This window comes from Triticum aestivum, chromosome 2A (genome assembly GCF_018294505.1).
Source record: "Triticum aestivum cultivar Chinese Spring chromosome 2A, IWGSC CS RefSeq v2.1, whole genome shotgun sequence".
In the NCBI taxonomy this organism is placed as follows: Eukaryota; Viridiplantae; Streptophyta; class Magnoliopsida; order Poales; family Poaceae; genus Triticum; species Triticum aestivum.
Window position 1 is genome coordinate 138,490,910 of NC_057797.1, and position 22,849 is coordinate 138,513,758.

Sequence of the window (22,849 nt, forward strand, 5' to 3'; positions counted from 1 at the left end):
ATAAATGATTCTAGCTTCAGTGACCGTACAATGTCCATCAAACGGCCGTAGTGCTTCTTCAACCTCTGCTCTTCTTAGTCTAGCTGCTCAAAGCAGCGCCGGTCATGACGCCTGCTCCTGCCTCCCGTGGCCGGCTGTGCTGCCACGGAGGCCTCACCGCCCCGATACTACTCCCACCGCTGGCCAGGCCATCCCTCCACTCACCCACACCCCCTGTTATTCTGCGGCGACGACAGCCTCACACCGCAGCCGAACTAGTGAACGCTCATACTCCTCTCCGCGTGGGCATCCTCTGTCGCGTCTTGCCCGGCTCCGTGTCATCCCCTTCCTAGGCCTCGCCATCGTCCACCGCCGTGGTGCTCTCGGCGCGGCGTGGTCAATGTGGTCAACGACCGACTTCCATCGGAAGAGTAGTGTACGTGGAGAGGTTGACAGCTGGGTCCACAGCAGCCGCAAGGAAGTGCCTCCTTATTACGCGAAAAATAATTATTCCTCCACCTGGCAGTGGGGACCCATCGGACAAGCCACCGGTATTTTGAGAAAAAAATCATTTCCCCCTGACTGCTGGGACCCACCGGATGGGCCACCGTATTTCGTGAAAAAAATATTACCCCCGTTGTCAGCTCGGACCCATCGAAAGTGCCTCCTTATTACGCATAAAGAAATGAATACTCCCCCAGCTAGCTGGGACCCACCTTGGTGGGAGGCTGACTTGTGGGCCTACTAAGTTGACGGGGATGAAGGGCTTTGTCAACTTAGCCAATATGAACAATTCTAGCTCTAGTGACCGTACGATGTCCATCCAACGGCCGTAGTGCTTCTTCAACCTCTGGTCTTCTTGCTCCGGCCGCCCAAAGCAGCACCGGTCGTGCCGCATGCTCCTGCCTCCCATGGCCGGCTGTGCTGTCGCAGAGGCCTCACCGCCCCCTACTATTCCCACCGCTGGCCAGGCCCTGCGGCGATGGCAGCCTCACACCGCACCCGAACTAGTGAACCCTCGTACTCCTCTCCGCGCGGGCTTCCACTGCCGCGTCTTCCCTGGCTCCGCGCCGTCCCCTTCCTAGGCCTCACCATCGTCCACCGCCGTGGTGCTCTCCGTGCGGCGTGGTCAACGTGGTCAAGGAACGACTTCCATCAGAAGAGTACTGTACGTGGAGAGGCTGACAGCTGGGTCCACGGCCACAGCCCAATTTTTTTGTGATTTGCCAAGTAAGTCGCTTTGTCAGTCCTGTTGGGCTGCAAATCTTTCAAGACAAGGAGAGCTTTCATTCGGCTGGCCGAGAAAATGGCCCATCAGTAATGAGAAATGGGTTGTACATTTTTAAAACACATCAAATGGGCAATTAGTTTCAAATATCTTTTTTTCATTTCAAGATTTTAAATTACATTAATTTTTATGCGTGGAGAATTTGTTGGATTTTATATTGATATACATTTATTTTTAAAATCAGTTTGAATGTGAGTCGAAATTTCGGGATTAAAAACAATTCAGACCGCACCGAAATATGCAAAATTTCGTATACTTTTTTAATCGTGGCCACAATATGGGCTGTAATGCTAACAAAAAGAATATGGGCTCCAAAAAAACCTTAAGAATTAGCAAATGGGTTGTAAATTATTAGAAATAATGGCAGATGGGTTGTATGCTGTTTTCCACAGATTTGAGGCTTTCCTAAAAAAAGGTTGACGCACAAGCACTGACTGTTGGATGTCCATCCAACGGCCGTCGTGCTTCTTCAATCTCTGCTCTTCCTGCTCCAGCCGCTCAAACAAGCGCCGGCGGGACTGCCTGCTCCCTCCTCCTCGCGGCCGGCTGTGCTGCCGCGCAGGCCTCACCGCCCCACCGTACTCCCATCGCTGGCCTAGCCATCCCTCTACTCACCCACACCTGTTGTTATTCTCCGGCGACGGCAGACGAACCAATAAACCCTCGTATAGTCGTACTCCCCTCCGCGTGGGAAACAACTGCCGAGTCTTCCCTGCCTCCGTATCGTCCCCTTCCTAGGCCTCGCCGTCGTCCACTGCCGTGGTGCTCTCGGCGCGGCGTGGTCAATGTGGTCAACGACCGACTTCCATCGGAAGAGTACTGTGCATGGAGACGCTGACAGCTGGGTCCACGGCCGCAGCAAGGAAGTGCCTCCTTATTACACGCAAAATAATCATTCCTCCACCTGACAGCGGGGACCCACCGGACGGGCCACCATATTTCGCGAAAAAAACGTTTCCCCCTGACTGCTGGGACCCACCAGCTACACCTTCGCACGCAAGAAAGTGCGTCTGGGCAAAAAAACAAAACGATTCGCCCCCCTGACTGCTAGGACCCACCAGCTACATCTTCGCACGCAAGAAAGTGCCTGACAGTCGGGACCCACCTGGTCGAAGCGTATGTAGCGTTGTCATTCTGGTCGCGAACGTGTACGTACATATATACTGGTGGACGTAGAGGCGCGCACGTGTCGTAGTAGAGGCACGCATGTAGCATGTACATGTACGTACAGCGGCCAGGGTGCAAGAAAGAAAATACGGCCACGTATGTGTACATACGGGCCGGGTCGAACGCCTACTCGCGCATACGTACGGCGAGGGCTCGTTGACATGGCTGGGTTGGAACGGAGAAACAGCGTCGTCATCGTGTTCATGGGAAGGCAACGGAATGCGTCGTGTTCATGGGGAGGCAACGGAATGTGTCGTGTTCATCGGGAGGCAACGGAACGCGTGGAAGCCAACCGGCTGGGTCGGAACGGAATGCGTGGTCGTGTTCATCGGGAGGGCTTGGACGGAACAGGCGATGGAAACGAGGCCTGGTGTACCGCAGAACAGAGGAAACGGCCTTGTGTTCGACCGACCACGTTCGAAATGGGATCCTGTTCATTGGGAGGGGTGTGGCGTACCGCAAAATGGACGAAACGGACCTCCTACGGTCGAAACGGGGGTCCTGTTGATCGGGAGGGGTGGTGGCGTACCGCAAAACAGGACTCCACGGGATACTGTTCATCTCCACCGTCGACCTCCTCCAGCCTCCACGGGCTACCGTCGACCTCCTCCAGCCTCCACAGGCTCCTGTTCATCCAGCCTCCACCGCGCGCTACTCCACCGGCTACTGTTCAACCACCCCTCCACCGTCTACTATTCATCCAGCCCTCCACACCACGGGGTCCTGTTCAACCACCCCTCCACGGGCACCCCTCCACCGTCTACTGTTCATCCAGCCCTCCACACCACGGGGTCCTGTTCATCCAGAGGCAACGCCACCGCTCACTGTTCATCCAACCCCCCCCCCCGGCAACGCTCACTGTTCATCCCAGAGGCAGCATCGATCGGCTTAAGTTAGCAGCAGTAGCGAAGGAATCGCTCGATCGGGTTCAATTAACAGCCATCGATCGATCGCTCGGGTTCAGTAACGTGTAGCCTATAGTGCAATCGCTCGGGTCCAGTTAGAGCCCAACGCCTCGCTCGGGTTCAGTTAGAGCCAACGCCTCGCACACGCGCGCGTACGTGTACGAGAGAAACGCGCATCACTCGGCCCCCGACCTCCCACCGTAACCGGGAACTCCCCGAAATTTTCCTCCCCCTCGCTTCTACCATGGTTTTTTCCATCATGGACGGCCCAAAGAATGTCATGCAGCTGCGTCTCCGGCCTGTCCAGGACGAAAAGCCCATTTTCTGTCATGATTTTTTGTCATAGAAGTAGGAGCCCACCACATCTATGATGATACCGGGTTTTGTCACAATTATCGTCAAAGAAGTGTCATATGTATGACAGAAAAAAGTTCGTTTGGCCCAAAATGTCACGGATGTGTCTTTTTTAGTAGTGTTGATGATGCCACTTCTGCTATGCATGATACTTATGATGAAACTACTTCTATGCTTGATACTATTGTGCCACTTGGTGAATTTCTTGATGAACAACTTGCTAGGGCTAGAGAGGATGAAATTATTGAAACTGATAATATTTATGAAAGTAATGATGAAGGCTCTCCTAATAAATATGAATTGCCTGTTGTGCCTGAGGGCTATGTTATGGATGAAGAAACTAAAAGAGACTTTCTTGCTTGCAATGATAGAAGTGATCTTAAGAAATTATTAGGTAAGCTTAAACAAAAAACTCTGAATGCCAGAATGAAATATGATCCTGCTTATGCTACTTCACCTATCTTTGTTACTGAGAAGAATTATGAATTCTCTATTGATCCTGATATAATTACTTTGGTTGAATCTGATCCTTTTTATGGCTATGAATCTGAAACTGTTGTGGCACATCTTACTAAGTTAAATGATATAGCCACCATGTTCACTAATAATGAGAGAACTCGCTACTTTTATATCCTTAAAATATTTCCGTTCTCATTAAAGGGTGATGCTAAGGTATGGTTTAATTCTCTTGATCCTAGTTGTGTGCGTAGTCCCCAGGATATGATTTATTACTTCTCTGCTAAATATTTCCCTGTTCATAAGAAACAAGCTGCCTTACGGGATATATATAACTTTGTGCAAATTGAAGAAGAGAGTCTCCCACAAGCTTGGGGGAGGCTTCTCCAATTACTTAATGCTTTTCCTGATCATCCTCTTAAGAAAAATGAAATACTTGATATCTTTTATAATGGACTAACCGATGCTTCCAGAGATTACCTGGATAGTTGTGTTGGTTCTATTTTCAGGGAAAGAACACCAGATGAAGCTGAAATTCTATTGAATAATATGTTGACAAATGAAAATAAGTGGAAACTTCCTGAGCCAGCTCCTGAGCCAACTCCTGAGCCTATTCCTAAGCCAACTCCGAAGAAAAGAGGTGTTCTATTTCTCAGTCCTAAAGATATGCAAGAGGCAAAGAAATCTATGAAAGAAAAGGGTATTAAAGCTGAAGATGTTAAGAATTTACCTCCTATTGAAGAAATACATATTCTTAATTACCATCCATTGAAGAAACACATGGTCTTGATAACCCGACATAGGTAGTAAAGGTAAATTCTCTCTATAGATATGATCAAGCTGAAATCCCATTTACTAAGTTTGCTAGCCCATGCTTGGATGAGTTTGATGACTTTATGGTTAAACAAGAAAACTTCAATGCTTATTTTGGTAGAGAATTAAAACGTAATGCTGATATGCTTGAACACTTGGGTGATTATATGGCTAATGTTAAAGGTGAACTTAAACTTATTAGTAAACATGCTTCTATGGTTACCACTCAAGTAGAACAAGTACTTAAAGCTCAAAATGATTTGCTCAATGAATTGAATAGTAAGAATAATGACTATGCTGTTAGAGTGGCTACTAGAACTGGTAAAATGACTCAGGAAGCTTTGTATCCTGAAGGCCACCCTAAGAGAATTGAGCAAGATTCTCAGAGAAATAATATAGATGCACCTAGTCCTTCTAAAAGGAAGAAAAAGAAAAATGATAGGACTTTGCATGCTTCTAGTGAACCTGTTATTGACACACCTGAGAATCCCAATGATATCTCTATTTCTGATGCTGAAACACAATCTGGTAATGAACATGAAAGTAGTGATAATGTTAATGATGATGTTCATGTTGATGCTCAACCTAGTAATGATAATGATATAGAAATTGAACCTGTTGTTGATCTTGATAACCCACAATCAAAGAATCAACATTATGATAAAAGAGACTTTGTTGCTAGGAAACACGGTAAGGAAAGAGAGCCTTGGGTTTAGAAACCCATGCCTTTTCCTCCTAAGCCATCCAAGAAAAAGGATGATGAGGATTTTGAGCGCTTTGCTGAAATGATTAGACCTATCTTTTTGCGTATGCGTTTGACTGATACGCTTAAAATGAATCCCTATGCTAAGTACATGAAAGATATTGTTACTAATCAAAGAAAGATACCAGAAGCTGAAATTTCCACCATGCTTGCTAATTATACTTTTAAGGGTGGAAAACCTAAGAAACTAGGAGATCCAGGAGTACCAACTATACCATGCTCCATTAAAAGAAACTATGTTAAAACTGCTTTATGTGATCTTGGAGCCAGTGTTAGTGTTATGCCCCTCTCTTTATATCTTAGACTTGATTTGAATAAGTTGAAACCTACTGAAATATCTTTGCAAATGGCTGATAAATCAACTGCTATACCTGTCGGTATTTGTGAGGATATGCCTATTGTGGTTGCAAACGTTACTATTTTAAAGGACTTTGTTATTCTTGACATTCCCGAGGACGATAGTATGTCTATTATTCTTGGAAGACCCTTTTTGAATACTGCAGGGGATGTTATTGGTTGCACCAAAGGCAATGTCACTTTTCATGTTAACGGTAATGAGCATACGGTACACTTTTCGAGGAAACAACCTGAAGTCCACAGTATCAATTCTATTGGAAAAATTCCATCGATTATTTTTGGAGGTTTTGAATTTCCTCTACCTGCTGTCAAGAATAAATATGATATTCTTATTGTTGGGGATGTCCATATCCCCGCCGAGGTAACCTAGTGTTATTCGAAATTTCTCCGGTTCCATGTTATTCAGAATGGGTTTGTTAACAAGACCTGATCAACCTTATTAGTGGATTCCTTTTGATGAGCATGAGATGGATGAAGTTAGAAAACACAACTCTCTGTACCCTCTTTTTACTTTCTGTTATTTATATTAAATAAAGCAAAAAATAGTACTTTCCGTCTGTTTTCTGAATTATTCGTGCAATATAAAAAATACCCCGAAAATAAAAGTTCTCCAAATGCCCTGAAATTTAAATATGATTTTTTTCTAGAATATTTGAGAATATCTGGCACTGAGAACACAGCAGGGGGAGCAAGCACCTGGCCACGAGGGTCCACGGCGTGCCCACCCCCATGGGCGCGCCCCCCTGCCTCATGGGCCCATGGTGGCTCCCCTCCACTTATTCCTACACCCACACACTTCTTCTTTCTCCCACAAACACCACTAACTAGCTAAAACCCGAGTCCAAGCTCATTTTGCTGTGATTTTCGATCTCCTTGCTCAAAGCACCCCTCACAAAACTGCTTTGGGGGATTGTTCCTTGGTATGTGACTCCTCCATTGGTCCAATTATTTTTTGTTCTAGTGCTTTATTCATTGCAAATTTGTGCTGCCTAGGTGACCATGTTCTTGAGCTTGCATGTCAAATTTATATGGTTCCAAGTAGTTCAATGCATGATATAGGCTCTAGGCGCTTGTAGGAGTAGTTGCTATCAATTTTGTTGAGTTTGGTTTACTTTTATTTTGAAGTTACTAAAAATTTTAGAAATTTTTCAGAAGAAGAAATATGTTTCAAAAAATGTACCAAGGTGGTTCTTCAAGGAAACAAGGACCCAGGCTTGCAATGTGTGATGCTGATGATGAGCCACCAAGGGACGCTCCAGTGCGGCCTTGTTTATGAAAATTCTTATACTATGGACTTAGAGGATTTTACCACTGCTTGCAAACTTCCACAATGGGGTAGTACTAGTGAACCCCGCAAATCTGAGTTCAGAGATTTTCTTGCTAGTATAACTGTGGGGGAATCTAGAGATATAGCACAAGCTACCATAGGGAGCATTCATTTTCCTGCTATACATTATTTTGCTCTTTTCATAGGTAGATGCATTAATGGTAAAGATGAAGCATGTCATATGTGTGTCCCTGACCTAAGTATTCTTAGGAGTGTTGTGTTAGGAGATAAATCTTATAATTTGGGAGCCATTGTTGCACGTAGGTTGCATCATAATAGATTTAATGGAGATTTCTTCGGTGGAATTTATGCAACCCATATAGCTAATTTTCTTGGTATGACCATACGTGAGGATTATATTGAGTTGCATCCTGCTTATTTGGATTATGAGGCTATGGTTCGTCATCATTTTTTTGAGAGGAATGATCAGTTCCTCCAGTACTGACTAATCTTTGACAGACGACGCACCTATCACATCGCTCTCCCTGCTTCTACTTTCTTTGACTTTCAGGCAAAAGGGAGATATTTTATAACCAAAGAGGAGGCGGAAGAGTATAAGAGGAGGGCTGAGATAGCTCACCTCCAAGCTGCAGCCCACGATGCAATGACTGATGCATCTCAGTACGACCCCAACTACAACTTTGAATATCCGCCAGGCCATCCGTGCCATTAGACCAATTTAGACCAAAAGCCTAAGCTTGGGGGGAGTACTTATTTCCCACCGACATTACATTCATGTTCACACACTCATCGCTAGTTGTAGGTGCTCATACTTTTTCATTGTATCATCCATGCTAGTTTATTTTCCATTTTATGCTTTCTTCTTGTGTGTTTGATAAACCTTAAGAAAAACCCAAAAAAATTAGTTGTAGCTTTTAGCTAGTTTTAATTTCCATGCTTGTAGTAGTAATTAAAAAAGAAAACCCAAAAAGATTTCATGTTCTTCTTTTGCTTGTTGGGAGCTTTCCCGTGTAAATAGTTTTATTTCTTTTCCTTTCTTTGGGGGTCGATAGGAGAAGACCATAATTAAAATGTTAAAGTGGCTCTTATATGCATCATTGTTGATCTGACAAAAGATTCCATATTGCCTTGTCTTCTCCTGTTTATTGAATGCTTGCAGATTCCAGCTTAGTCCAATGCACGTGCACTATTATTATTATCCACACTATTCGGTCGTGCAAGTGAAAGGCAATAATGATGATTATCTGATGAACTTATTGAGATGAGAAAAGTTGGTATGAACTCGACCTCTCTTGTTTTTGTAAATATGATTAATTCATCGTTCCTGATTCAGCCTATTATGAATAAACATGTTTGCAATGACAATTAGAGATTATAGTTGCTTATGCCATGCTTAATTAGCTAGGAGCTTATAATGGTTTACCTTGCGTGCCAACATGCTATTAAAATGTTTGTGATGTGGTATGATAGGGTGGTATCCTCTTTTGAACGATTCGAGTGGCTTGACTTGGCACGTGTTCACGCATGTAGTTGAAACAAAATCAACATAGCCTCTGCGATATTTATATTCATGGTGCATTATATCCTACTCATGCTTGCATTCGGTGTTGATTAATTTTAATGCATGTTCATGACTGTTGTCGCTCTCTAGCTGGTCGCTTCCCAGTCTTTTTCTAGCCTTCACCTGTACTAAGCGGGAATACTGCTTGTGCATCCAATCCCATAAACCCCAAAGTTATTCCATATGAGTCCATTATACCTACCTATATACGGTATCTACCTGCCGTTCCAAGTAAATTTGTATGTGCCAAACTCTAAACCTTCAAATAAACATTCTGTTTTGTATGCTCGAATAGCTCACGTACAAACTAGGGTTGTCTGTATCTTCCATGTTAGGTGGGTTATTCTCAAGAGGAGTGGACTCCGCTCCTCGCTCACGAGAAAATGGTTTGTCACCGGGATGCCCAGTCCCATGCTTTATGCAAATCAAATCAAAATAATTGCAAACAAAACTCCCCTGGGACTGTTGTTAGTTGGAGGCACTCGTTGTTTCGAGCAAGCCATGGATTGATGCTTGTTGGTGGAGGGGGGTATAAACTTTACCATTCTGTTTCGGAACCGCCTATAATGTGTGTAGCATGGAAGATATCGCCATCTCTTGGTTGTTATGTTGACAATGAAAGTATACAGCTCAAAATATTATTCACCTCTATTTCAAAATCGAGCTCTAGCACCTCTACAAATCCCTGCTTCCCTCTGCGAAGGGCCTATCTATTTACTTTTATGTTGAGTCATCATCTTCTTATTAAAAAGCACCAGTTGGAGAGCACCGCTCTCATTTGCATTCATTACTGTTAGTTTACATTGAGTATGACTTGACTGGATCTCTTTTACCATGAATTACAATGTCTAGTCAGTCCTTGATCTTTAAAGGTGCTCTGCATTTATGTTTTGCGGTCTCAGAAAGGGCTAGCGAGATACCATCTTGTTATATCATATTATGATTGTTTTGAGAAAGTGTTGTCATCCGAGATTTATTATTATTGCTCGCTAGTTGATTATGCCATTGATATGAGTAAACATGAGACCTAAGAGTTATTGTGAATATGGTTAGTTCACAATCTTTGCTGAAAACTTGAATGCTGGCTTTACATATTTACAACAACAAGAGCAAACAGAGTTTGTAAAAGTTTTTCCTTATCACTTTCAGTTTCTCAACTGAATTGCTTGAGGACAAGCAAAGGTTTAAGCTTGGGGGAGTTGATATGTCTCCGTCGTATCTACTTTTCCAAACACTTTTGCCCTTGTTTTGGACTCTAACTTGCATGATTTGAATGGAACTAACCCGGACTGACGTTGTTTTCAGCAGAACTGCCATGGTGTTATTTATGTGCGGAAACAAAAGTTCTCGGAATGACCTGAAACTCCACGGAGATTATTTTTGGAAATAAAAAATACTGGCAAAGAATCAAGGCCAGGGGGCCCACACCCTAGCCACGAGGGTGGGGGCGCGCCTGCCCCCTGGGCGCGCCCCCTACCTCGTGGGCCCCTTAGAGCTCCATCGACATCCATCTTAACTCCATATATTCGTGTTCGGGGAGAAAAAAATGAAGAAGTAGGATTCATCACGTTTTACGATACGGAGCCGCCACCAAGCCCTAAACTCTCTCGGGAGGGCTGATCTGGAGTCCGTTCGGGGCTCCGGAGAGGGGAATCCGTCGCCATCGTCATCATCAACCTTCCTCCATCACCAATTTCATGATGCTCACCGCCGTGCGTGAGTAATTCCATCGTAGGCTTGCTGGACGGTGATGGGTTGGATGAGATTTATCATGTAATCGAGTTAGTTTTGTTAGGGTTTGATCCCTAGTATCCACTACGTTCTGAGATTGATGTTGCTATGACTTTGCTATGCTTAATGCTTGTCACTAGGGCCCGAGTGCCATGATTTCAGATCTGAACCTATTATGTTTTCATGAATATATGTGAGTTCTTGATCCTATATTGCAAGTCTATAGTCACCTACTATGTGTTATGATCCGGCAACCCCGAAGTGACAATAATCAGGACCACTTCCGGTGATGACCGTAGTTTGAGGAGTTCGTGTATTCACTATGTGTTAATGCTTTGGTCTGGTACTCTATTAAAAGGAGGCCTTAATATCCCTTAGTTTCCACTAGGACCCCGCTGCCACGGGAGGGTAGGACAAAAGATGTCATGCAAGTTCTTTTCCATAAGCGCGTATGACTATATTCGGAATACATGCCTACATTACATTGATGAATTGGAGCTAGTTCTGTGTCACCCTAGGTTATGACTGTTACATGATGAACCACATTCGGCATAATTCTCTATCACCGATCCATTGCCTACGAGCTTTCCATATATTGTTCTTCGCTTATTTACTTTTCCGTTGCTATTGTTATCATCACTACAAAATACCAAAAACATTACTTTTGCTACCATTACTTCTGCTATCGTTACCTTTTGCTACTGTTACCACTATCATATTACTTTGCTACTAAACACTTTGCTGCAGATACTAAGTTTCCAGGTGTGGTTGAATTGACAACTCAGCTGCTAATACTTGAGAATATTCTTTGGCTCCCCTTGTGTCGAATCAATAAATTTGGGTTGAATACTCTACCCTCAGAAACTGTTGCGATCCCCTATACTTGTGGGTTATCAAGGCATTGTATGGCAGGAAATGCAGGACACCTTTGATGTGGGATGGAGTTGGAGATCGCAAATTGTTTGGACCTGATTTGATTAGGGATTCTGAGGAGAAGGTCAAGTTGATTCGTGACAAACTTAAGATAGCTCAGTCAAGGCAGAAAAGTTATGCCGATGCTAAACACAAGGAAGTGATCCATGAAGTGGGAGATAGAGCATATCTTCGAGTGTCTCCAATTCGAGGTATTAAGAGATTTGGAGTCAAAGGAAAGTTAGCACCACGATTTGTGGGACCATACAGAGTTCTGGAACGTAGAGGAGAGGTTGCATATAGTTAGAATTACTAGAGGCTTTGTCGGGAGTTCATGATGTGTTTCATGTTTCCCAGCTGAAGAAGTGTCATGCAGAGATGGCGGACATTCCTTTGAGAGATACAGTGCCACTGGAGGCAATTCAGTTGGAGAATGATCTGACTTATGAGGAGAAGCCTATTAAGATTCTTGAGACTGCAGAGAGGATCACTCGCACCAATATCATCAAGTTCTGCAAGGTTCAGTGGAGTCACCACACCGAGGAGGAAGCCACTTGGGAACGAGAGGAAGATCTTAGACATGACCATCCGCACCTTTTTGCTGGCCAACCCGAATCTCGAGGATGAGATTCATCTTAAGGGGGGTCGGTTTGTAACATCCCATTTTTTATTAAATTTGGATGTTAATAGAATCATTCAATGCATATCATATTTCTTTGCATTTCGGAGTTTTTAAAATATTCAAATAATATTTTTCCACTCGAGAAAAACAAATGAGAGGGGATAAGATGACTTCCTCAAAATATAAAAGAGTGGGAAATTTTATTTTGAATATTATTTGAAGTTTTGGAGTTTATTGGTATTTATTTTATTTGCAAAAGGTGCATTAATTGCATTAGGAAAATATTTTCAAAATGTTCTGTGTTGAAGTTAATGTTCATTAGGCTCTAAATATTGTATAGTTATTTTAGAAATTATTGTGGAGTTTTTATTAATTCATTTCAATTATTTAGGGGCACTTTAGCCTTTAGTTTAAAAAACAACAACACACACACTCACCCGCCTGGACCGAAACCAGTTCGGCCCAGGGACACGCGCGCTCACCCAGCCGCACCAGGCCAGCCAGCCCACCGGCCGAAACGGCCCAGGGCCCAGCCTCGCGCCCGATTAGCCTAGGCGTCGGTCGCCCGTCCGATCTCACCCCTCACTCGCCTCCTCTCGCTGCCGCTGCCAGGCGGGCCCCGCTCGTCAGTCCGTCCCCAACCTCCCACACCGCACGGGATAAACATTCGCGCCTCGCCACCCGCAACCGTCAGCCGCCTCACGCTCGGATAGAGCTTATCTGCAGCTCCCGTGCCCTCTGCCCTCGCCTATAAATGCCCCTGCACCCCCTCTTCCAACCTCGCCGTCTCGATTCGTCCCACGCCGCTCACAGCCGCCACACTGCCCATTCGCATCTCGCCGGAGCCATGCAACTCGCCGGAGCATTTCGTCGCCCGTAGACCACTCCGACCCTCCCCTTTTCTGTATTTTTTTCTTAGCTCGCCGAGGCGCATCTGTTTGACATAATTTTTTTTGCCCCTAGGTCCCGTCGGAGCTACCGCACCGTCGACGCCAGAGCCGCCGGAGCACCGAGCCTCGTTGTCTTTGCCTCGCCCCGTCTTGATGAACGCCGACACCACCTTCACGACGCCCTCGATGCGCTGCACCTCCCCGTCTTCTTCCCCGTCGACGAGGACCATCGCAGCCGCCGCCCCCTCCGTCATCGATGCCGCATCGCTGTCTGCATCATCGCCGGCCACCACCACCACCACCCACCGTGAGCCACCACCCCACCCTCGCCTGTTCGATCTACCATGGATGGCCTAGATTAAATTAGGTTCATTTTTTTGCAAAGAGGTACACGGTTAACCGCGGTTCCCTTAGACCGTGTGGTTTTATTTAAACCGAGCGTCGGTTTTTCTTTAGTTAGCCGCCGCCATTGTTTTTCTTATTTATCGGCCGTTCATCGTATAGCCTCCACAGCGGACGCTGCTCGGCCAGCCACGAGCCACCACGTGAACAGGGACTTGTTTGCGATAATTTCTTTCTCTGTTTAGTCCCTCTAATTAGCAGATTAGTCCCTGAACTTCGAGTAGCCACAATTTTTTGACTGTAGATCCAAACTCGATGAAACCAACGGCAAATTCTTCGTCATGTTTAGATCTATCCAGTGGTATCCTTTTTGCAAACATTTGTGAGATTCAAATTTTAATTTATTCAGATTCAAATTCGAACTTCAAATGGTCATATCTCCCAAACCGAAGCTCCGATTAAGTTGTTTCTTTTTCCATTCTGTCACCGTAGCCAAACCCTATCACCTGGACCTTTGTCACAATAATTTTCACACACTAGAATCTGCCCTTTAATATTTTTACTAGTATGCATAGTATGCACTATAGTTCACATCACTTTTTGAACCATAGGCCTATGTTGTTTTGCACTTAGAATATTTTCATGCTAGTTAAGTGTGTTGTTTGTTCATTTGGTTTTTCCGAGACTTTTGGTTTGCATGTTTCTTCTTGGTTCTCTGAAATGTTTGCTTATGTTTGTTTATCTTCTTTGCGATAGATTGCCGGGAGTGCGAAGCAGAATATTATCAGTCTTAGAATTCAACCAATAGTACCAAGGCAAGTTACATCTTGATCATGTTTCATTACCTATATTTTTATTATGCACTTAGTTCTTTGCGGTAGGACTGCATGGTAGGAATTGATGCCGCATGACTATGCTTTTCACCCATTAGTTCACTGAGGTAGGTCTGAACCATATAGCATTGTCGCCGTCGTTTTACATTATGTTGCTTCGCTAAGTAGACGTGGATTGGGGAGTGATCATTGTAAAGTTTGAATGATAATTTAGTAAATAGGACCTAAGATAATTAATGAACTACCTGGGCGAAAACTTGTTGCAAGGGTGGCGAACTACAGTGGGGCACGCATGGAAAATCCATGGTGGTGCACCACTAGTGGATCGTCCGCTCAGGCTCAAAGAGATCAATCGTATTCTCATGTCTAGAAGCTTACGTGTGCAGCCACAAGCCAATATGGGCTCTGGCTTAGTTGAGTAGTTAGTGTGACCCCTTCCGGGATGGGCTAGTAGATGTAGAATGATGTAGGTGTACCGGCCTATCCGTGGGTTAAGGGGGAACATTTTCGAAATACTATGTCTCTATCTTCCGATCATGGAGGTGGTCGAGTCTTGTGGGGAGAAGTGCGCAACCTCTGCAGAGTGTCAACCTAATCGATTAGCCGTGTCCCTGGTTACGGACAACTTGAGCATCTAGTAGTGGAAATGCCGGGAGATCTCCTCACCTTTAATTAAACAGTTGGGTTTAAATGAAACTTGGGAATGGATGGAGTTGGGTTTGCCAACTCATCCTATGCAAATGTATAGTAGTAGAATAACATATTTCCTAATAGGGAAAAACTAGCTTTATGCAAAAACTAAACTTAGAGCTTTTCACCAGCCAAATTGCATGTACAAGTAGGTTTATTACACTTATGATGTGACTTGCCATTACATTCAATATGCTGACCTATATGGCTACAACTTATCACGTTGCAGATATATCCGACGAGGATTAAGGTGCGATAGGTCGATGTTCTACACTCAACCTTGCTAGTGGAGTTGGACTCATTTACTACTTTGCTTCCACAGTATTTGCTTATTGGCTCTATGCCCTATTTTGTAATAAATGTATTGCTCCTGACTATCGATGTAATAAAGAGATGTGTGTTATTTCTGTTATTTCATCGAGTATTCTGTGTGCTAGCAAGTCGATCCAGGGACTAGCACGGTAAGCACAGAGACTTCGACTCTTACCGAGTTGGGTCGCTACAGCCCTGGGTAGGGGGCACGCCCCTAGGGCTTATGGGCCCCTCGGGCATCATCTTGCGTTGATTCCACTTTCCAAAAATCACATATATTCCAAAAAAATCTTCATAAATTTTTATCGCGTTTGGACTTTGTTTGATATGGATTTTCCGCGAAACAAAAAACATGTAACAAACAGGAACTGGCACTGGATCAACATGTTAGTCCCAAAAATAATATAAAAAGTTTCCATAAGTATATGAAAGTTGTAGAATATTGGCATTAAATAATCAAAAATTATAGCTACGATGAAGACATATCGATAGTAAGCAAAGCGTTCTCGAGGACACATGAGAATTCTCGTCTAGTCACGTTCATCATGTTTAGTTGATTTACATTCAATACGTTGATAATTTGATATGTGAGTGGACCGGTGCTAGGGTGTTGTTCTTACTTGAACAATATTATGATTACCACCTCTCGCAAGCATCCACAATTATAAAAGAATAATTAAGATAAATCTAATCATAGCATGAAACATATGGATCCAAATCAGCTCTTGCAGAATAACAGATAAACTAGGGTTTAAGTTTTGGTCACTCTCGCAACCCATCATCTACTTATTACTCCCCAATGTCTTCCCTTAGGTTCAGGTATGGTGAAGTGTCATATAGTCGACATTCACATGACACCACTAAAGGAAGAACAACATACATATCATCAAAATATGAACGAATGCCAACTTCATATGATTACTTATAACAAAACTTCTCCGATGTCCTAAAGAACAAAAGCAACTACTCACAAATCATATTCATGTTCAAGATCACAAGTGTATTGAATATGCTTAAGGATATGAACATATATATAATCTTTCACCAAATAAACAAACTAGCATCAACTACAAGATATAATCAACACTACTAGCAACCCACGCGTACAAATCTGAGGTTCTGGGACAAAGATTGAATACAAGAGATGAACTAGGGTTTGAGATGAGATGGTGCTGGTGAAGATGTCGATGAAGATTGGTCCTCCCATGACGAGAGGATCGTTGGTGATGTCGATGGCTTCGATTTCCCCCTCTCAGAGGAAAGTATCGCTCCACTGGAGAGCAAAAGTGCTCCTGCGTAGGTTTCGCCTCGAGATGGCGACGCTTCATCCCGAAAATCTTCTTCTGATTTTTCTAGGGCAAATAGCATCATATAGGAGAAGAAGGGCCCCGAAGGCCTGCTGGTGGGGTCACGAGCTCACCTAGCGCGCCCCTAGGGAGGGGGGCAATCTGAGCTCGTGACTCTAAGATGGGTCCCCTCTTGGTATTTCTTCTGTCAATAGTTGTTATTAATTCCAAAACAATTCTGGGTAAATTTCCAGGTCATTTGGAGCTCCGGAGAATATCTATCTCTGTGGTAGCTTTTTCAGGTCTAGAACTCCAGCTGCCGACAATCTCCCTCTTCATGTGGAACTTGCAAAATAGGAGGGAAAAGACATTAGAATTGCTTCATAAAGTGAAATAATAACGCAAACCAATATAAATAACAGTAGAAAAACATGATGCAAAATGGTTGTATCAACCTGCCGTGGTGGGGACGTCGGCTCCATCTTCACGCCATAGCGCGGCGGGTTTGGTTACTCCTCCTTGACCCGCGTCGGCGACGGTTGGCGCCAGGCCCATCTGACAGAGCGAGCACTCCGTCATGATCTCCATCTGACGAACGAATTGTTCATCTGTCAGAGCCGCCTCCGTGAGGAGGCGCAGGCGCTGCTTTGGTCGTTGCTGTTGTTTCTGGTCCTCCTCTTTGCCGGAGGAGCCGGCCGCCGTGGACGCCGAGGGGCCTGGAGAGCGTGGGCGGCGGCGCCAAGATCCACCAGAGGATGAACTCTCTCCGCCACCGCCTACCGTCGTGGACCACCACGACTTCGGCATCGCCGTTGTAGGAGAAGGAGCTCGGAGGGGCTCAGAGAGGAGGGGATCAGAGAGGAGGAGGTGTGCATGTGCATCATCGGAGTACAACTTATATAGCCGCGGCCAGGCCTGGCGGCTGGTCAGCCCGCTTCAATGCGGCACAGCGGACGGAGTTGGTTTCTCGGGACGCGGCGTCCGCATTGAAGCAGTGACGCCCGAGAAGTCACGTCCGATCAAATCGCAACAGGCGACACGAATGTTGCGCGGCAAGCGGTGCCGGTATTCGATGAGAAGCGCGGAGAGGCAGCCGGGTTTTTTTGGCGATCCAGGCAGTCAAACGCGGGTGCGGTAGCGGTCCGAACCGCACACACACACAAGTTTGTGTACGGTTTGCGGGGAAAACATGTTGAACCGGCGAACGGACCGATACAGAACGCCTTGGATGGCTGAACACGTTCGGAGCGAGTGACCGGACGTATGCGGACGATTTGAGAGTCCGCGTTGGAGATGCCCTAACCTAGCATTATCCAACGGCTTTGCCCAAACCAAACAAACTTACAAATGCCTCTCTCGCTTTCCCAGCCTCCAAACCCTGAGACGGTGAAATGGACATGCGTGTCATTCTCAAGCCTTGCGTGCATGCCCACACCTCTCCGAGTTTATTACAGCTCCGAATAATTGCTGCACGGGCGGTCCGCTGGCTGGCTTATTAGCAAGGAACGGGGTAGAGAAGGAGGGCGCCACACCACGCAAAAACACCCAAGACGCCCGATTCGGGGAGCCCAACAACCAAACAGCGACGATCGCCATCGCCCGTCAGGATAGGGGAGAATCGGCCAATGCGGGTCGTGTGGGTGCACAAGTTCCATTTCTGACGAGAGGGATTGCATCGGTTGGAGGGATCCGAGCTTCTGTTTCCCCAATAGTCTTGGGCCAAATCAAAGTCCCCATCACCACCATCACTGTTTCACCACCTTGTGTGCGCAAGGCACCGCTGGTATTTATCGGGAGAGCGAAAGTAAAGCGCTCCTTGAAACAATGGACGGGCATGGTCCAAGGTTGGTGCGCTGTCCGTCTCCGTCCGTCCACGGATTTTTGGGTTAAAAAGAACAGAGCTAATCATTTCTTCCCCCTAACCTAGATGACCGGCTATCTAGACTAGACTTACATAAGCAACATGATTCTTCGTCTTGTGATCTAGAAGAAGCTTGGGACAATTCCAGTAACAGACGCCAATTTTTGGCTATTTGGGTCATCTGAACTCAATGTTGTCCGGCAAAATTTTACTCCCTCCATCCCATATTAGTTGCCGCTGAAACGGATGTCGTACTACCTTGGAAGATGTCATGAAAGATTGACAAAATCTTTCATGATTTGCCCGTCCTTTGGACGCAACTTTTTCGGCTGGCTCTCGCCGGAGCACTTATTGGTGTGCATCAAACTATGCCAGTAAAGACAACGGGGGCGACGGGGTCCCAGGATTCCATTGTTTTTGTTATCTCCCTTCTATCATGGTGAGAGCTTGATCCAAGAATGACCTATAAGATGAGAACTCGCAAAAAGAGGAGCCAGCGCACGCTAACCAAAGTGGCCGGCCTCCACAGCGAAGCCAGGTAGACAAGTGCACAGGATTTTACCTGTCTGGTGGAAATCTCGAAAAAGAAAATTATCTCAGACCTAAATCCTGATGTGACGCACACCTATCAAGCAGATATGTCGAAGGTCCTGGAAACCGTTGAAGTTCAGCATTCAGGCATACTGGAAAGTAGGCAACATTGCTTAAAGGGTATCAATTAGTACAGATAGTTTGCTTCATAAGAAGCCAGAAGCAACTTCTCACGATGTGGTAACTAGCAAGCAAAACGTGCATTATTTCTGCTGCAACAATTGCAGGGAACATCAACATAGATTCAGCAATCCATCAACAAAAAAGAGCGAGCTTGTATGAAGCCCTCAGATCGGAAAGGCAATGTTGTTTGTTAGCCGTTCGCAATGGCGGGCACGACTCACAGGCACCAATTTTGCGCTCTTCTAAACTGTAAGTAAGCATCGCCCGATGCTTCCCTTCCCATGATCATCCGCTCCAACTGAACTGGAATGTAAGTAGGGGGAAAAGCATTACTGGCATATTTGCAGGATTATGCACATGAAGTTTCAAAAATAAAAAACAACACCAACTGTTTATTCAAATTTCGCGATGTCAATATTCATTGTTTTCCATATTAAAATGACCATTCCCTATCTTGAATGAGATAAGATCTGTCTCCACAAATGACGACCAACTCTAGATATCCACATAGGAAAGAGATACCACACTAGCAAGGATAGTAAATTAATGAAGCGGCCTAGTGTAGAGCACATCAACTATTATAATTTTTCAGTGGAAAGTACACACATCCTAAGCACACTACTGTAACTCTGTCGACAGAGTGTTGACATTATGCTATTCTGAAACAGACTGGACTGCAGGCAAAAGAAAAGGAGTATGACTTGATAATATTGTCTAACAAAGAGTACATCAGGGTAGCAAGTCCTGTGGAAGGAAGGGGCGTGATAACATTGGGAAAAGAATATTTAAGCAACTTTACTAGCCTTTCTGCACTTCACTGTGGACTTGCAGAAAGTACATCCACGATTCTTTGCTGTACCTACCATTATCCAGTCCTAGCAAAAGTTACATCCATGATTCTTGGTTTTAAGCACAGCTTGTTTCCATTAAAGTATCTTAACTCTGTAACTGCACCTGAGTGCAACTGTTTGGATGCACTAAAGAAACAAAGATGATTTGTTCTTTTGTGCTCTCTGCTTGCCCCCAAGCCTACATTCCAGGAGTCTTGAAGCACTAAGGCACTATGGTTATTAGTGTAGTGGGTTGTCGAAAATCAGGCCATAGAAGTGCTTTATGAGTTGTTCTTTCCGCTTTCATACAGGGAAAAATGAAGCACCCCAGACCACAAATAGCAGGCATGAAAGAAAAATAAAATGAGAAGTCAACTTAGATACCTCAATTTCTCAGTCCAACTCTAATTCGTTTAACTATCAGCGATTGGGAATCCATGACCAATCAACTGACTTAATAACTTTGTAACGAGTTGAGCAATCCCACTCAAGAAAATTTAGTCCTACCGCCCTAGCCAAAATTTCTTATTTCACAAACTTCCTTCTCGTTTCTCACATAGATGAAGGTGAAATTTATTGATTTAACAGCTTATCCGACACCCAGTGTTCCATCTTATGGATACCTACACCAACATTTTCTGTATAGACTAATATCTTGAGTTTTGACCATCTTTAAGTGGAATGGTACGATCCATGAAGTTCCAAATCGGCATATCAGCTCCTTTAAAAACAGAGTTCTGCGTGTTCCTACAATTAAGTGCACTGATGTAGGATATGCTACTGGTTAAAACAGCTAACATAAAATGACGGTCTCGTATCCGAAACAGACCACCTAAACAGCAAATTCTGAAGCAAAGAACATAAATGTTATCAGTGGAAAAATAGCATGAGTATGAAAATTACCCCCAAGTCTGCTCAAGCCCTCATTCGCCGTTTAGGCTTCTTGACAAAGCTCATTTTGAGCTTGTACAGCCGCTTGCTCTTTAATATCTTCTTCTCCGGTAAAGTCAGCTTTTTCTTCACCTTCTTCTCCTTCTTCTCTTTCACATACCTCTTGTCAATCTTATAGACTCCTGGTGTCACGGTAACCCCACGCGCTACTGCCTCCCTGAACAGCGCATTTGAACGATCCCCTAAATTATGACTAGCCAGCTTCTCAATCAGCAAGCTATATGATTTCGTTCCAGGTGCATGCCCGTATCCTTTCATCAGACGGAACACCTTGACAGCATGCTCAACCCTCTCAATCCCACATAAAACCTTGATGAACCCATAATACGCCTTCCTATCAAGTTTATCTCCAAAACCTGCAGACCTCATCCAAATCATCAATTCGTCCCCTTCAGAGGTCCTGGCAGCCTGGTACAAGCTCTTGATAAGCACAAGATATGTGTCAGCATCTGGCGAGCATCCCCACTCGCCCATTTGTCGGAACAGATTCATTGCATCCTCAGTCCTGCGAATCTTACAGAGATTTTTTATCAGTACCCGGAACGTCCCCGCATCCCGGGGAATGCCATTGGCCTCCATGTCAACTAAGAACTTCTCTGCCTCTACAGGCATCCTTAATGGGTCTTTCTTGCGGCAGAGACGGCAGACACAATCAAGAACAGCATTGTAGGCATCCAAACCTGGCTGGAACCCACCATTTCGTGTCTCACCGATGAGCCTTAGCGCATGGTCAAGCTTACCAGCATCAGCATAACCAGATACCAGCAAAGTGCAAATATTGTCATCCGGGAAGATCTCATGGGCGATCTTCTTGACAGCACGCTCTGCAAGCTGTGGGAAGCCCTCGGACGAGAGGGAGGAGACCAGCGAAGTGAGCGCCCCACGGGTGCGAAGCTCCCCAGGCAATTCGTCGAACACCTTGAGCGCGTCCGTGGCGCGCCCAGCTCTCGCCAGATGAAAGAGGTAGGCGTCGACTGTGTCTGGCCCTAGCGCGGAGGGGAACTCCTGAAGGAGCGTGCGGACGGCGGGAAAGTCGCGGCGGCGGGCGAGATGGCGGACGACGAGGGCGAGAGCACCGTCGGAGGGGTGGAGCGAGCGGCGGACGAGGAAGCGGAAAAGGTCAGCGGCGGCGCGCGAGGTGGCGGGAGGGGAGAGGGAGAGCGTCTCGGCGAGGAGCGCGTTGGTAGGGCGGACGTCGGAGAAGTGGAGGGAGAAGTAGGCGTCCGGGGAGGTGGCGGGGGGCGGGGTGGATGAGAGCTTGGTGACCGCGGCGGCGAGGGAGGAGGCGATGGAGGTGGTATCGGTGGTGGAGGAGGGGGTGGGTGTCGTGGAGAGGTGGCGAACCAACGGGGAGGGGGTGCCGGCCGTGGCCGGAGATGGGAGGAGGCGGCGGAGGAGGTGGCGGCGCCACATTTTGGTAGGGGAGGAGATCGAGGGAGCGAGGAGGGTTAGGGGAGGTTTCCACTGGGTGCCAGATCTAAGAGGCGCTACTAGGTGCAATCCCTGACGTTGATCTGAGATCGGCCGGCGAGGACGGAGCACGGGAGCAGTGGCGAACGACTTCCATTCAATCGTGTAAACATGTAAAGAAAACTTAAGTGAAAGTGCATCCTAGGCTATTTCAAAGGTGTGATATGGGCGTGTTTGACATACTAAGAGCATGTCTAACAAAGCCTTCAAAAACTCAACCTTCAAAACTAGTTTGAGGGCTGAGAAAATATCGTTTTAAAAGCCGAAAATCCCTAACGTAGATCAGTGCCCTCAAACCAACCCTCAAAACAGAAAACCTTCAAAACAGGACAGCAACATAAATCAATCTCAAATTTGCAAATGATCATGATCACATACATGAAACAAACTTGCAAATCATCATCATCACATAGTAAATCCCATGGACATCATAGCAAAACATACAGCGTGCAAATGATCATCATCACATAGTCA

At 45.5% G+C, this 22,849-nt stretch overlaps 1 protein-coding gene across 2 annotated transcripts; it reads right to left on the reverse strand.

Annotated features, from left to right (window-relative positions):
• Positions 1-19,091: 19,091 nt before the first annotated feature.
• LOC123188009 (pentatricopeptide repeat-containing protein PNM1, mitochondrial) lies at positions 19,092-22,370 on the reverse strand. Of its 2 annotated transcripts, none has more exons than XM_044600038.1 (2): positions 20,858-22,370; positions 19,092-19,422 (listed from the first exon to the last, which is right to left on the reverse strand). In XM_044600038.1, exon 1 carries the CDS (start codon positions 22,316-22,318, stop codon positions 20,870-20,872), a length of 1,449 nt encoding a protein of 482 aa, XP_044455973.1. In that variant the 5' UTR covers positions 22,319-22,370; the 3' UTR covers positions 19,092-19,422; positions 20,858-20,869. The 2 variants fall into 2 exon arrangements, with proteins under 2 accessions (XP_044455973.1, XP_044455972.1); XM_044600037.1 differs by having other exon boundaries at positions 19,092-19,427; positions 20,858-22,366.
• Positions 22,371-22,849: the final 479 nt, after the last annotated feature.